Source organism: Rosa chinensis, chromosome 6, assembly GCF_002994745.2.
Source record: "Rosa chinensis cultivar Old Blush chromosome 6, RchiOBHm-V2, whole genome shotgun sequence".
Classification (NCBI taxonomy): domain Eukaryota; kingdom Viridiplantae; phylum Streptophyta; class Magnoliopsida; order Rosales; family Rosaceae; genus Rosa; species Rosa chinensis.
The window spans coordinates 43,174,938-43,190,054 of NC_037093.1; the positions used below are offsets into that span (position 1 = coordinate 43,174,938).

The 15,117-nt window shown below is 44.3% G+C and overlaps 1 protein-coding gene across 1 annotated transcript; it reads right to left on the reverse strand.

The window, feature by feature from the left end:
* Positions 1 to 12,015: 12,015 nt before the first annotated feature.
* Positions 12,016 to 12,974, reverse strand: LOC112168849. Its single transcript, XM_024305772.2, has one exon. The coding sequence runs from the start codon at positions 12,922 to 12,924 to the stop codon at positions 12,016 to 12,018; it is 909 nt and encodes a 302-aa protein (XP_024161540.1). The 5' UTR covers positions 12,925 to 12,974.
* Between the last annotated feature and the right edge of the window lie 2,143 nt (positions 12,975 to 15,117).

Genomic DNA, 15,117 nt, shown 5'->3' on the forward strand with positions numbered 1-15,117 from the left:
TTTTCCTCCAGGAGGTCCTTGTCAAGGTTGACGCCGTCGTTGTTGGTCTCTGGGCAGTAGCCTTCGACCCTAGCGGTAGGTTGAGTTACTTTGATGGGCAGGACGGCCTCGGTTCCAAACATCATGCAGAAAGGAGTTTCGCCAGTGGCGGAAGTTGGGGTCGTTCAGATGGCCCAAAGAACTTCCGGGAGTTTCTCCGCCCACAAACCCTTGGCATTGTCGAGTTTCTTTTTTAGCAGCTTCTTGATTATCTTGTTTGCTGCTTCGACCTGGCCGTTGGTTTGGGGGTGAGCGACAGATGCAAAGCGCATCTTGGTACCCAAGTTGGCGGTGAAAGAGATGAGTTCCTTGTTATTGAACTGTGTGTCGTTGTCTGTGATGATTGTATGCGGGACACCGTAGCGGCAGTAGATGTTCTTCCAGAGGAAGTGAATTACCTTGGCGGTAGTTATTGCTGTGAGGGGCTCCGCCTCTATCCACTTGCTGTTGTAGTCGATAGCGACAATGATGTATTTGAACTGACCTTTGGCGGTTTGGAATTTTCCCATCAAGTCTAGGCCCCACGTTGAGTGAATCCATAGACCGATGATAACCGACAGTGGTTCCGTCGGGGCATGTGGAAGATCAGCATATTGTTGGCATTTGTGACAAGATTTTGATACCCGCCGGGCGTCATCACCGAGCGTAGGCCAAAAGTAGCCTTGTCGCATTGTGCGATTAGCCAAGGATCTGGCGCCCGAGTGGTTTCCACATTCTCCGCCATGTATTGTTGCCAGCACGACCTTTCCCTCCTCTGGGGTTAGGCAGCGGAGGTTGGGGTGAGTGAATCACTGGCGGTAAAGTTTTCCGTTCTAGATGTTGTAGCGGGTTGCTCTCCGCCTGAGCTATCTGGCCTTGACCTTATCCTCTGGCAATGTCCCGTTACGTTTGTATTCAATAATCTCGTTCATCCAGCTAGAGTTGACCTCAATGTTGAAAATCTCCGCCAGGGTTTTTGTGATGCTTGGGCTATCGAGACATTCCACTCTTGTGTCCGTTGGACTTTGATGTGGCTGGGCGGTTGCCAGTCTCGCCAGTGAATCAGCCTTGGCGTTCTTTTCCCTGGGGATTTGTGTGATGGTGTGGAACTTGAATTTATTGAGCAGTGTCTTGACGTATCCTAAGTATGCCGCTAACTGCTGGTCCTTAGCTTGAAAACTGTCGTTGACCTGGTTAACGACCAACTGTGAGTCACTGAAGATGTTGACACTGTCCGCCCCTGAATCGATGGTGAGGAGTAGGCCAGCAATGAGTGCTTCATATTCCGCCATATTGTTTGAGGCTTTGAAGTTGAATTTCAATGCGTACTCGACGCTAAGTCCCCCTGGTCCTGTTAAGATGACTCCGGCGCCACTAGCCTTGGCGCTAGCGGAGCCGTCCACATGTAGGTTCCAGTCCGATTGTTGGGGAGCTGGCTCCTTGGCGGTCACTATTTCCGTTCCTAGCGATGCATCGATTTTGGATTCGGGCTGACGCTCAGGGAGCTCAGCAATGAAGTCTGCCATCGCCTGGCCCTTCATGGCGGTTCTTGGTTTGTATTCAATGTCAAACTCGCTGATCTCAATGGCCCACTTGCTGAGGCGCCCCGAATGTTCAAGGTTCTGCATTACTTGTCTCAGCGGTTGATTGGTTAACACATGGATTGTGTAGGCTTGGAAGTATTGGCGGAGGCGTCTGGCGGCCACGATGAGTGCGAGAGCAAGTTGCTCCAATGGAGGATACCTTGTTTCCGCTCCATTCATGCCCTGCCGGCATAGAACACTGGGAGTTCGTCCTGGTTCTCCCGCCGGACAATGGCGCAGCTTACCGCTGATTGTGATGCCGCTAGGTATATGTATAGTGTTTCGCCTTGCACAGGAATGGAAAGGAGTGGAACGGCCGCCAGGTATTCCTTCAAGCCCTGGAACGCCGCCTGGCACTCTGGGTTCCAGTTGATGGCTTTCTTGTGGGTCATTTTAAGGACTTTGAAAAATGGGGCGCACCTGTCGGTGAGTCTAGAGATGAATCGAGACAGAGCGATTAGCTTGCCCTGGAGGCTTTGGACGTGCACCTTCCATTTTGGGTCCTTCAAGTCGAGGATGGCTTGCACCTTGTCAGGGCTAGCCTCGATGCCCCGATCACTGACAATATAACCCAGAAATTTGCTGGCGGTGACGCCAAAGAAGCATTTTTCTGGGTTAAGGCACATACCATAGGCCAAAAGGATGGTTATTATGATTTTGAGGTTTGCCACATGTCCGATGGCTTTTACGCTCTTGACCAACATGTCGTCTACGTAGACCTCGATTATCTTGCCCAGATGCTCCGCAAACATGGCGTTCATCAGTCGCTGATAAGTTGCCCATGCGTTCTTCAAACCGAAAGGCATCACATTGTAACAATACAGGCCTTTGTCGGTGGTGAAGGTGGTGCACTCCTGGTCGTCGGGATGCATCCTGATCTGATTGTAGCTGGAGAAAGCATCCATCATGCTGAGGAGCTCGTGTCCAGCGGTTGCATCAACCAGTTGATCAATGAAGGGTAGTGGGAAACTGTCTTTCGGGCATGCCTTGTTAAGATTTTTGAAGTCGACACACATCCGCCACCTGCCGCTAGCCTTTTTGACCATAACCAGGTTGGAAATCCATTGGGGATAGATGACTTGGCGGATGAATCCAATGCTTCGCAGCTTGGCAACCTCTTCTCCTATAGCACGGTATTTCTCTTCGTCGAAGGCTCTGCGCTTCTGCTTGATAGGGTAGAAGGATGGTTTGAGGCTCAACTTGTGCGTGATAATTTCAGGGGAGATACCTGGCATGTCTGCATATGACCAGGTGAAGACCGTAGCGTTATCACGTAGGAACTGAGTTAGTTCAGCCGCCAGCTCTGGGTCTAATTGAGCACCTATGCGGACTGTCCACTCAGGGTGCTTGTCAGAGATGCTAACAACCCTCAATGATGTTTCTGGGTTGACCGGCTCCTTCTTTACGTACTTCTTTTCGTCACCCCTGGGGTCCTCAAAGATATCTGGTGGCGGTACCAGACTCCCTACTGCTAGGATCTCATGGCAGCAGGTTGATCGTGCTATAGTAGTCGAATAACATTCGCGTGCCAACTGCTGACTTCCCCTGACACAGCCTGTGCCGTTGGGTGTGGGGAACTTCATGAGCAGCATGTATCCGGCGATGATGCACTTGAGTTTGTTGAGTGCTGGTCGACCAATGATGGCGTTATATGAGCTGAAACAATCGACAATTATGAACTCCGTATGTATCTCCGCCATACATGGACTAGTACCGATAACTAGCCGCATATAGTCAGAACCCAGCGGTTGCGTGACATCACCAGAGAAACTGAGCAGTGGTTCATGGTCTTAGAGTAGTTTTCTGTTTCGCTTAAGGTCGTTGTAACAACCGCTGAATATGACGTTGACAGCGGATCCGCTATCTACCAGAATCCTTGCGACTGACATTTTGCCGAGAATGGCGTCGATTAAGAATGGGTCGTCATGTGGCAGATGCACTCCGCGTTCCTCCTCCTTTGAGAAGGTAATGGGCTCCCAACCAGACTTTGGGAGTTTTGGGATCTTTCGTAGCGGATGTTGCAGACTTCCTTTGGGTGATTAGCTCGCGCATAACGCTTTCTTGCCCTGTGAGACATGTTGGTGATTGGAGCACCCCGTCGATGGTGTTGATGCGGCCTAAGGGTTCAATGTCAGCGATCACAAGTGGTGGTTGGCGCACCTTGAATTTCTCTATCTTGCCATCACGGTACAAGGTCTCAATGGCCGTTTTGAGAGCATTGCAGCTATTGGTGTTGTGACCGCTGTCCTCGTGGTATTTGCACCACCTGCCTGTATTCCTTGGTTTTCCCGCCTTTGGGTATCTTCCCTGGGGCGGCGGTGGGATCTGATCTTAGCACTGATTGTATATTTCCTCATATGAGGCTGTGAGGACCGTAAATACTGCATACCCCTGAGAAGACTCCGTATGTTTGTTGCGGTTGTCCCCATGGGATGGGCGATTTCCTTTGTAGTGTTGGTCCTTCTGTCGCTTGTTCTGGTACTGGCCCTGCTGCCACTCCCTCTTTTTGTCAGTTGGCAGTGTGTTGGAGGTTTTGTTAGCGGTCCCCTGCTGATTGGAGGAGGGTTGTGTCGACTTTGCTAGTGCTGCTGGTGGCGGTAGGGTTTCTCCATATGTGATGAATTCTGCCTGGGCATGAATGACCGCCTCACTCATGAGGTGGTCGTATACCGCATTTGGATGATTGTAGTTGAGGTGATAGAGGAATGGCCCTTTGAGGAGTCCTTGCTTAAAAGCCGCCAAAGCCATTGTTTTATCAAGATCACCGCATTGAGATGCTGCCGCCCGCCACCTTGTGACGAATGCCTTTAGTGTTTCCTCCGTACCCTGCTTGATGTTAAAAAGTTAGCTTGTATTGTGGTGCCCGGCGGACAGTAGGATGAACCGAGAAAGGAAAGCGTGTGACAATGCCTGGAATGAGTCAATGGATCCCGGCGGGCATTCGAAGAACCAATTCATTGCCTCATTGTCCAGCGTTTCGCTGAACAAGTGGCATAGGTTGGCGTCATCGAATCCTTTGTTGTTTGTGACCTTCTTGAAGGTGTCCATATGGACGAAGGGGTCTATCTTACCGCTGTAATGTGACATTTTTGGAGTCTTTGCATACACCGGTCTGACAGCCTGCAGAATTGCAGCAGTGAATGGTCCTGGCCTGGATGCGAAAAGTGGATTTGAAATTGGCGCAGGGGTGCCTAGCTCCGCTCTGATTAACCTTTGTTCCAACTGCTGCATCCTTTCCAGTATTTGAGCGGTTGCATCGCCGGCGGGGCCTAGCCGGGTACCCCGCTGAACTGATCCTCGCCTGGGAGCGGGTGGGTTTCCCTCGGTTCTTGCCCTAGGTCTCGAGCGGTGGGTGTGCAGTGATGACTCTGCCTCGTGTTCCAACATTAGCTGGGGCACAGGGGGCGGCCCTATTCCCGCTAGCTCTGGTGGCCGCAGCGGGACCTGCATATGCACGACTGGTGTTGGTACCAATACGCCAGTACTAGGTTGGCTGTGCCTGGTGCTCCATGACTGCTCGCTTCGTGCCGGGTTGGCGGTTGCCTCTAGCGTTCTCTTTAGCTCGTCAAAACGTGACACAAGCGTGGCCACTTGCTTTTGGGCCTCGGCCTTTTCTTTGCATTCTTGTTCACGCTCTCTGTTTACTTTGTGAACATCCGCTAGTGCCAGCTCATATAGAGAGGTGAGGTCTTGGCCTGGCGGGCGGCTGCTACTTGGGTTTGTCTCACCGCAGGGGTTTACCGGGGTGGTGAATAGCGCGCGGTTGATGCCTACCGCTGGGTTGGTGGGTTGGAGTATGGAGGACTGATCTGCCTGCTCGTCAGCGTCTTCCCCGCTACCGTTAATCATGGTGGTTGTGGTGGGATGACCTTTTGTTCAAGACTTCCCACAGATGGCACCAATGTTAATGCCAAAAGTCCGGCGGTAGCCGATCTCTTGTTTAACGCAGGTCCGATGGGCGGACCGCTACTCTGAGGATTTGATGGCCTCCGCTAGCTGTCACACGAGAGTCAGGGCGTCAGAGGGAGACCGCGCTGGGCGGTCTTCACTTCTCCGATGCCTAAGTCAGTCAATGCATATAGGCAGCATAACAATAAATGAGTAGTAATTGTGTAATTAATGAGGAGAGAGGAGAGAACCTTTTATAGGTGAGGAGAAGGTTGATCTTTTGCTTGTTTTTGATGTGGGACTGATGTGCTTCGATTCCCAGCGTCTGGAGCTTCTGATGCTACCTTGGCGCAGCGCGTGGAGGCGCGTCAGCTGTGATCTGGGGGCGATCCGGGGCTCGGACGGTAGCCCACCTGGCTGTGTCTCCGCAGGTCACCCCTTGGTGAGAGTCGGTACCTCTAGTGGTACAATGACCGTGGCTCATTATAGCTAATTATGCTTGCAAACGTACATGTAGATACACCTTTCATAGACATCACAATTACTCTTGGATGAGCCTAGTGAGAAAGAGTTAATACAATAAGTCATTTTATTGATTTAAGGCATAATTGCCATTACATAATTCTTGGAAAAAAAATAAAGGACTATACTAATCAAAATCTGCAGCATCCTTGTGCAATTCTTTGTTAGATTTGAAGTCCGCTATTGTGAGGTTGACATCATTGTCATCACCATCATCTCCTTCTTCGGCAAGATAGACTTCTTGCTCTCTTAGGTCTCTATATGCCTTGTAATGTGCAGCTAATTGATTGCTTGCATTGCATTGCTTGAACCAATGCTCACTTGATCCACATGGATGACACACGTCATTGTGATTGCCTCCCTTTAATTGAGGTGCATTGTTTGCACTTGGTTGGCGTCCTCTAGAGGGATTGACGCCATTCCCACGACCTTGGGCGGCTTCACCAAGTCCTGGAGCCCCACGTTGCCATGTGTTGCCACGTGTCCGTCCTTCATTCTGACGGTTACCTTCCTTTGTAGGGTGGTTGTATGGACCAATATGTCTATTGTGTCCCTTATTTTTAGGGTTCCGCTCCTTGCGCCCTTCTTTGGGTGCATTATTATAATTCACCTCTTGAACGCTCTTAGTTCCGACAGGCCCTGAATTATAATTCTTCACGAGGATATTATCATGTTTTTTAGCTATGGACATAACGTTGATTAGCTTATGAAATCTTGTGATCCGTCCAGCATTGTACTCACCTCTGTAATGCCAGGATACCAAAATTGCTGAGACGGGGAAGGTGGACAGAGTTTTCTCAATTACCTCTTGCTCTATGACTAGTTGTCCATAGAACCCCAACATGGTTTTGAGGCGTAGAGCTTCTGAAATATATTCAGCTACGGACTTGAAGTCGACTAATCGTAGATTACTCCATTGAACTTTCAAGTCAGGGAGGAGGGAATCCTTGACATTACCAAAGCGCTCTTCCAGCGCAACCCATAATTCTCTAGCATCCTTGATCGCCATGTATTCCAATCGGAGTGATTTATCCATGTGGCGTTTCATCAAGTGAGAGCGGTGGCATTATTTGTAGCTATATGCTCAAATATAAGCGCAGGGTTTGGTGCCTGAATCACGGGTAGGATCCTTTTTGAAGTGAGATGGTTCTCAACATCCTGACCCAACTATGATATTCCGAGCCAGTTGAGTCAAGTATGAGAAAGTCGAGCTTTGGTTTCGACATCCTGAAACAAGAAGAAGAAGGATATTAGTTTCGGAGTTAAAACTTCCACGACAACTAATAAATAATAAGATTTTCGAGCTATGCTACCAAGAAATCGATTTCCAAGAAATTTTGGATTAGACCGAAACAATGATGTTTATATGGTCATAAGTCGATGCTTACGAACGTTCTTAGTCCGAAGTCTTACAAACACTCTCACTTCATTTATAGCGTGAATCCCCACGATTCTGCTTTTCAAAAAATCGAACCCACGTTATAAGAAAGGTGGGATGTAGAAGAAGGGAGGTTTAATTTCAAAAGCAAGAACTTCATTTTAAAACTTACTTGTTAGTTTGGAGCTTGAAACCTTGAAATCTTGAACTTGTAGTTGATGTAGCTTCGGTGGGAAGGCCTTGGATGACTTGATAATGTGCAGCAAGTGTGTGATTTGATAGTGTGCAGCAAGTGTGTGGGCAACAGCAAGCAGTAGCTGAGTAAGATCGGGGCCGAGAGTTGCCTTGAAGAGGCGCTACAAGAGCAGCAGGGGCTGCAGGGTCAGTAGGGCAACGACTCAGGGCTGCAGGCGGCCAGCAGCGAGAGCAGAGGCGTGTGGCAGGGCAGGCTGCTGTAGTGCCTAGGCTAGCTCGGGCTAGGGGCAGCGAGGCTAATTGGTGAAGGAGTTTTTCAGTTTTGGGTTTTGGTTTTTATTTCAGGGTTAGGGCTCGTGCTGATAAGGTGCTTAAGAATAAAGGATTCGAGAGAGATTGATGAGAGAATTGTGTGTTTCATTATTTAGAATAGGCGCCCTATTTATAGGGATTACAAAGTACATGTTCTAATGTTACAAGAAAAACTATTCTGAATAAGACTATGAATTCTAGAACATTCTCTCCTATTAGAATCATGAAACTAATCCTAATTTGATTGGGCACACATAAGTCGATTTCCTTCAACAGTTTGCAAATTCATTTACTTTTGCTTCTTCCTCACAAGCTACTTTCTTTGATTGTACTATCTTGGAAACCAATGACCAGCTGCTAGGCTTGGGCTTTGGCCCAGAGATGAAGGACAGCACTGGTTCAAACACGGTGACTGTGACTGCTTCAACGTCTCTCAACTTGCTAACAATGGCGTTACTTTTGCTTCTTCCTCACAAGCTACTTTCTTTGATTGTACTATCTTGGAAACCAATGACCAGCTGCTAGGCTTGGGCTTTGGCCCAGAGATGAAGGACAGCACTGGTTCAAACATGGTGACTGTGACTGCTTCAACGTCTCTCAACTTGCTAACAATGGCGATAGTGTCTTGGTCCTTGTGGACGAAAGAGAAAGTGGATCTGTTTGCTGTTGCCTTCAGGTTCTCTAAAGCCTTGTGGAGTACCTTTTTAATCGTCTTCCTGGAGGTTAAGTATTTCCTAACCTCAGTTGTTAGTACTCCAGATTCTTCTGCACACCTTCTTCAAATGATAGATGTTAAACAGCGACAAGTGTGGCCCGCGGCCCACCATTGTATCGATACTGTCCAAATTTTACCACCCGATAGGTGTTGGGTTGTAATCACAAAAGGCCTCGGTATAATTGGGTGAGATCCACCCACTTATAAGTTATATTTTATTTGTATATTTTATTTGTCACTTTTCCAATGTGGGATCTTTCCTCTCCAACAATAGAATGAAGATCTTGCGTGCAGATCTTGGTTTGCAACAGGGCATCCTTAGCAGTGCTACAAACATCCAAGAGACTGAGAGATCCATCTAATAGCTCTGTAACCATGTTATCATGCTTCTCTTGGGCTAGGGATTGTTGGGTGAGTGGCAATTGAAGCATCCTATCAACACAACCATGCATGTCTTGCAGACCATTTAGCTTGTGGCTTATTAATTGTTGATGAAGATGTGGATGTGGCTTCGGAAGATCTCAATCTGCACAAATGTTCATCAACTTCTTGGAAATTAAAGAGGGTGTGGCCTGGAGGGGAAGTTGTTAGAGCGAGTGTGGTAAGCCATTTCTTTTTTGTGATTTTTAAGATGATAGAAGACTTTGTAGTAGATGTACAATTGAAACTAATGAGTTCTATTCCTTCTGCATCCGCTTAATATATTGACGCAGTCGGATTGATAACTAGGTTTACCAGCAATAAACCTAACAAAAGGGTTCTGGAGTCCACCAGAGTTAAAAGAGAAAAGTCTCTATTTGATTGATAAAAGTTGAAAGATAGGTTCTGCAGCCGCTTGCGGCTGCATAAATAAGAGAAAAATAAGCCTAAGGTGACTAACAATGAAACCCTAAATCCCATGGGTAAAAACGAAAACAACCCAAAAATAAGTAGGAAAACCAAAACGGGAAAAATAGAAAAATGCAGTTTTGAGGCTCTAAACGACCCCGAAAGCCCGAAAAAGGCCACAGCTCATGGCAAAGCGATGAGTCTTGTTTCTGGCGCAATTCCCCTTCCGGCAAGGTTAGGCACGTCCCAATCGGACACTGAGCTGTTTTGTGTCTACTAGTCACTTTTCGTTTTCCTCCTTTAGCACGATCCAACTGTTCTTCGAATTGGGCTGCCATCCGTTCTGCATCATATATAGTGTAGGTTGAGTAGAGGGACATGGAATCTCGTCCACTTCATTCACCACCGAACCAAGAAACATGATTTCGATTTGGATCTGTATCTTCTCGAGGTAATGTCTATGCAGTGTCTCTTCCACTCCAGCATACCAACTCACGAAGTGATTCATTTTTGCATTGGAAATCTTATAGTGTGCTATCATAATATAACCACTCATTCAATCATAATCACCATATTGGACCGAGATCCATTAACAATATATGCAATAGCGAGAGGCATCGACCCTTTGTCCACTAATACATGGAGAGCCAAGAAAACCATTTAACTCGGTGATGTGGATTAATATATATGATTAGTTAATTCATCAGATTTTGCAGGTCCTTCACATGATTGTTTCAGAATAAGGAGGCATGATCTGCACTCTGCATATTAATATTGTGACCCTGCATTGTTCTGCTAGAGGAAGATCTGTCAGAGGCAGACTTGATGAAGTGGCCTGTTCCCTGAACAGAAAGAGACCAAGCACAACTTCATTATAATTTCAAGGGTCTCAGATCCAATTACATGCATTTAAATTGTGAAATGCGAGGGTGTATTCTTGAGGCCTAGCTAGCTGTTACGTTTCCACCCAAAAATGAGAAGCTGCAAAATATTTAAAAGATCTGATTCTAATTAATTTGGTCAAGTGCTATCTCAGCAATGCCATATTATACGTAAGTTTGCATAATGGTGATAAAATAAGCTTTGCACGAGTGGATTGACAACGTTTCTTCATTTCCAAGAAAAAGGCAACTTCTATTGTTTAGTGTGCTTTCCAGGGTGTATATGTATTTATATATATATAAATATATATATATATATATATATATATATGTATCTTGTTTCTCTTCTTTTTCTTGCAACTGCAGCAATAATGGTATGTCACACGTTTTCAAGTGAAAATAAATATATCTACTTTGCTAATAATTGCCTTTGTAATCCTAGATATATGTTAGATCTACAAAAACAAGGCAAAGATGAAGCCAACTATTTAGCTAGCGGCACCAATATTAGTTAATTAACATCAAGATGCAATGCAGTTTACTTTAGTGACAACCAGATGGCGGGTTTTGGTTGTTCTACATATGTAGCCATAAATAATAATTTTGAAAATCATCTATGGTTATTGACCGAAAGAAAATTATTTGGGTTGGTTAATCATACATATCTTACAAATGAGTTGGACTAATCAGAATAAATTTCTGGAAACATGCTAACTATGTGCCCAGGAGTCCAGGACCACAGTTCCAGACCTCCAGGTCTACATCTCATTATGGCTGTATTAGGAAAGATATTGCATCATCAACTTAAATAAATTGTATTCATTTCTTACCAACCAAAAATTAAAATTAATGTCATACTCGCCCATGACGGATGACTATGCAAAAACAATATTTAAGAACAACGTCATTGACTCATAAACCATTTGAGTTGTTCTGTGTTATGTCTTCTGTGCGTTTTCAGAAGGATTTTCTTACAAGAAATAACCAAGCAAGCTCACATCCAAGACTTGACATTTTCTTAGTCTCAATCTACTTTTTGAAAAATAGTTTGAGATACATATGGTGGGACTATGGGACTACTGTGGGAGTATCCTAAATTATCTTCTTGTCCCTCTAACAGAAATTGACAGCCATGCAGCAAGTGCTTACTGCTCAAAGCTAGCATGCATGTGAGATTCAAGTCCACATTTGAATCTCATTAATTAGTTGTTGTTTATTGATTATCTCACTTGAGACAATTGGAATCTTGACAGCCTTGACATGGTATGATTTCCAAAAATCCCATGTGATCGATGATCTTAATCATGATTTTAAGAACTACTTTAAATTTACCTCCTAGTAATCGAGACAATATTAATTTACTTCAGTGAAGTTCTCTTGCATGCTGGATTTAGCTCTTGTTCAGAAATTAATTCTGTAAATTGATACCATACATAGGAAGATCAATTCAGCTTAGTTTCAGTTTTGCAGTAATTTATTATCAGTATTAAGTTATTAATCAACCAATAGAATTATAAATCTGAATGCTTTTGAATATAAAGAGAAAAAGAGTAGTGGGAATTTTAATCAAAAGAGTTTCTTTTTGTATCACAAAAGACAAACATGTATACTTCATTCATGTACAAAATTATACCTATAGCTAGTATCCAAGCCAACAAAAAAACTTGGATTTTCATCAACCAAGGATTTTTGGATTTAATTACTAAGGGTGTTGAGAAGGGAAACTCTATTCTTAATTAGTCGCCGGAACAGACACTCGAGTCCTTCTTCTAGATCTTGACTGCATGATTCCAATTGTTGCAGATCGCTTTGCACATCCTCGTTGCAGGAGATGTTGTCTGATTTACTTGTTTCTTGGCCAACAAGGCAGCTTAATGCAGCATCCACATCAGCAAATTCGTTAACTTCCGATTTCTCTTCGTCACAAGCAACTTTTTTGTTGAGCATTATCTTGGAAACGAAAGACCAGCCCATCATCTTCGATTGTGCCTTTGATCCGGAGATGAATGACAAGAGGGACTCGAACACCGTGAGAGAAACTGCTTCAACCTCCCTCAATACACTAACCAAAGCCACAGCTACGCTGTCTTTGTTGGTGGAAGAGAAGCTGGACTTTTTCTCGCAACTCTTCAAAGTCACAAGGGCCTTGCAGATTGCTTTCTTCACCACTTTTCTTGAGGCAAAGTACTTCTTGACCTCGTTTGTGAACCCGCTTTGGCCTCCCCTTCGTCTGCGCATGGTGGATTGAATTTCGCGTGCGCATTCCTTGGTGTGTATCAAGGCATCCTTGGCTGCTGTGCACACATCCAAGAGCCTGAGGGATCTATCCAAGAGCTCATCGACCCATTTCTCATTTCGCTCCCGAACAAAGGCTTCTTGGGTTAGGGGCAACTGAAACAACTCATTCACACAGTTGTGCAAATCGAGAAGGCAGCTCAACTTGTTGCTTATGGCTGATGATGAGGAGGAATTGGCATCAGAAGAAGCTATTATTCTCAACAAATAATCTTCACATTGTTGAAATAGCGGGTGCGGTTTTGAAGGCAAGCTGATAGATCGAATATGGTAGTTGGCTTTAGGGTTTAAAGGAGAAGCTGCAGCCATTTTTAAGAAAATTGAAAGAGTAGAGAGAGAGAGAGAGAGAGAGAGAGATGATATTGGATTTGAAAGTTGAGTTTCTTTGTGGTTTTCTTCCAGTTCTCTAGCTGCTGTATTTATATAAAGGCCAGGGTTAAAAGCAGACAGAGAGCATCTTATCTTATCACAGATCGATGACCTGCATCGTGACTTCGATTTCGATCTAAAACACTATCTCAGCGGTGTTTATGCAATGCTCCCCAACACCTCAGAAACTCCAACTCATCACTCAATTATTTAGCTTGTACATATCTCAAAGTATCTCCAAGCATCGAGCCACTGAGATATGCTTCATGTGCAATATTGGTAGTTAGCGAGGGGATGCACGAGGGACTTGGCTTAAATTATTATGCAGATTCAGAATTGCACTGTGCAATGTGATTATTTTTCCAGATTAAAATGCGAAGATGAAAACCGCCGGGAGACATGAGTAAGGCTGCTTCACTTGTGCACACGTGAATATACTTAATGCAGAATTATCAAACACCATACTACTCCTTTACCGTGTAGATTGGTCTGCACACAATTTACACCTAGTTAGAATCACCTGCCGACCTTCGTCATGACGTGTGCTACTACTTTCTTGGTGCTGGTGTTATGCTTATTTTAACCTGCTAGCTAGCTCTTCCAGATGTTTATTGTGAGCAGCGTATGTTAACTATACTGTTTTTTTTATAATGCATGCATGGTTGTGTTAAAAAATTTGAATGGGACAAACGACTGCTTTTGCAAACATGTTGACAGATTCCACAACTTGTTAGTTTTAAGGTTTATTTCTGTTCTGGCCACTTGTGGCTGTACTCCACATCTAACGCAGTCGGAAGTAATCTGGGTTTACAAGCGATAAATCTTAAAAGATATAGTTCTGGAGTCCACCAGAGAAATATAGAAAAATCTCTAGATTTTAATAAATTTGATATGATAAACTGATTCTAGTACAAAGCATAATGGTGCTTATATAGGCATCCAAAACCCTAAATCATAATCTATCAAGAAATCCTAAAGAATCCAAATTAAAAGGAAACTAAAACCTAATAATAAAAAGAATCCTAAAACAAATGTAAGACAAAGCCTAAAAATATTATATCCCGAATCGGATAATTAAAACGACATATTTTGGCCTAAATCCGTTAGTGCTCACTAAAGTGAGTCTTGAAGATCTCATCGTTCCCATTTTGGAAAGGGATCATGCGTCTCAAACGAACATTCTGGCCAACAGTTGATCAAATCTGATTCACAATTAAGACCTGACTTTTTCGCATGAGAAACTTGAAAAGTTCAAAACCAAATTTTATTGGATATTGCAGCGGCTAATGATCTCATTATGCATAAATTACCTATTTTCCAATTACTCTTCTTGATTCCACGCCGCTTCTTTATTTTTCTAGTTTTCCTGCTAAACCAGGCTCATTCTCATCCTACATCAACATCTCTAAAGAGATATGGAAAAGTTGGATTCCAAAGGAAGGTGGTGATGAATGGGTTTCACAAGTAAAAGGTTTTTATTATTTTTTTATGTTTTTTATTTTTTTCCTCGCATCAAACAAACACCTTGAAGCATAAAATACACGGATGTCCGATAGTTACTTGAGTGGAAACCCCACCCAAATTCTCATTAGTAGCTAACTGAGTACTTGGATTCTGTGGGACCTATGTGACACCAGTGAAGTGTCAGCTTCTTGAAGCCTCGTTTGGTTTGCAAAATTGAAGGGAAATGAAACTTAATCATTTCTTATGTTGGAGATGCAAAAAGGAAAGTAAACACTTTCATGTAGGAAGGAAAAATAAGGGATAAATGGTCTCTTCCATACTCCAAGGATTTCATTTTCCGTTCTTCATTTCTTACACTTATTACTCACATTTTATTATTTTATTACATTAATTACAAATTTTTAAATAACTTTCCTTATAACTTTTCTTACGTTAAGGGTACTAAGCTTTTGTTTTCAAATCCGACCTAACCGTTCTATCTGCTAAGGTTTCTTATTGAAACTTTTCTTCAACAAAACTCACCAAACCTATTGTAGTTGCTACTATAGTGAGTCTGGCTAATGCGTTCCAACTCTCGGACTTAGCTCATCTGGATTTGGGAGCTGCTGGAGCGGCGGCATTCCAAGAGGCCGTTGAAAACCAGAACAGCTGGGTTGATGTGAAGCACGA

What these genes read in the sequence shown, in the direction of transcription:
- LOC112168849 (XM_024305772.2), bottom strand. Translation starts at nt 12,924, where the DNA reads ATGGCTGCAGCTTCTCCTTTAAACCCTAAAGCCAACTACCATATTCGA.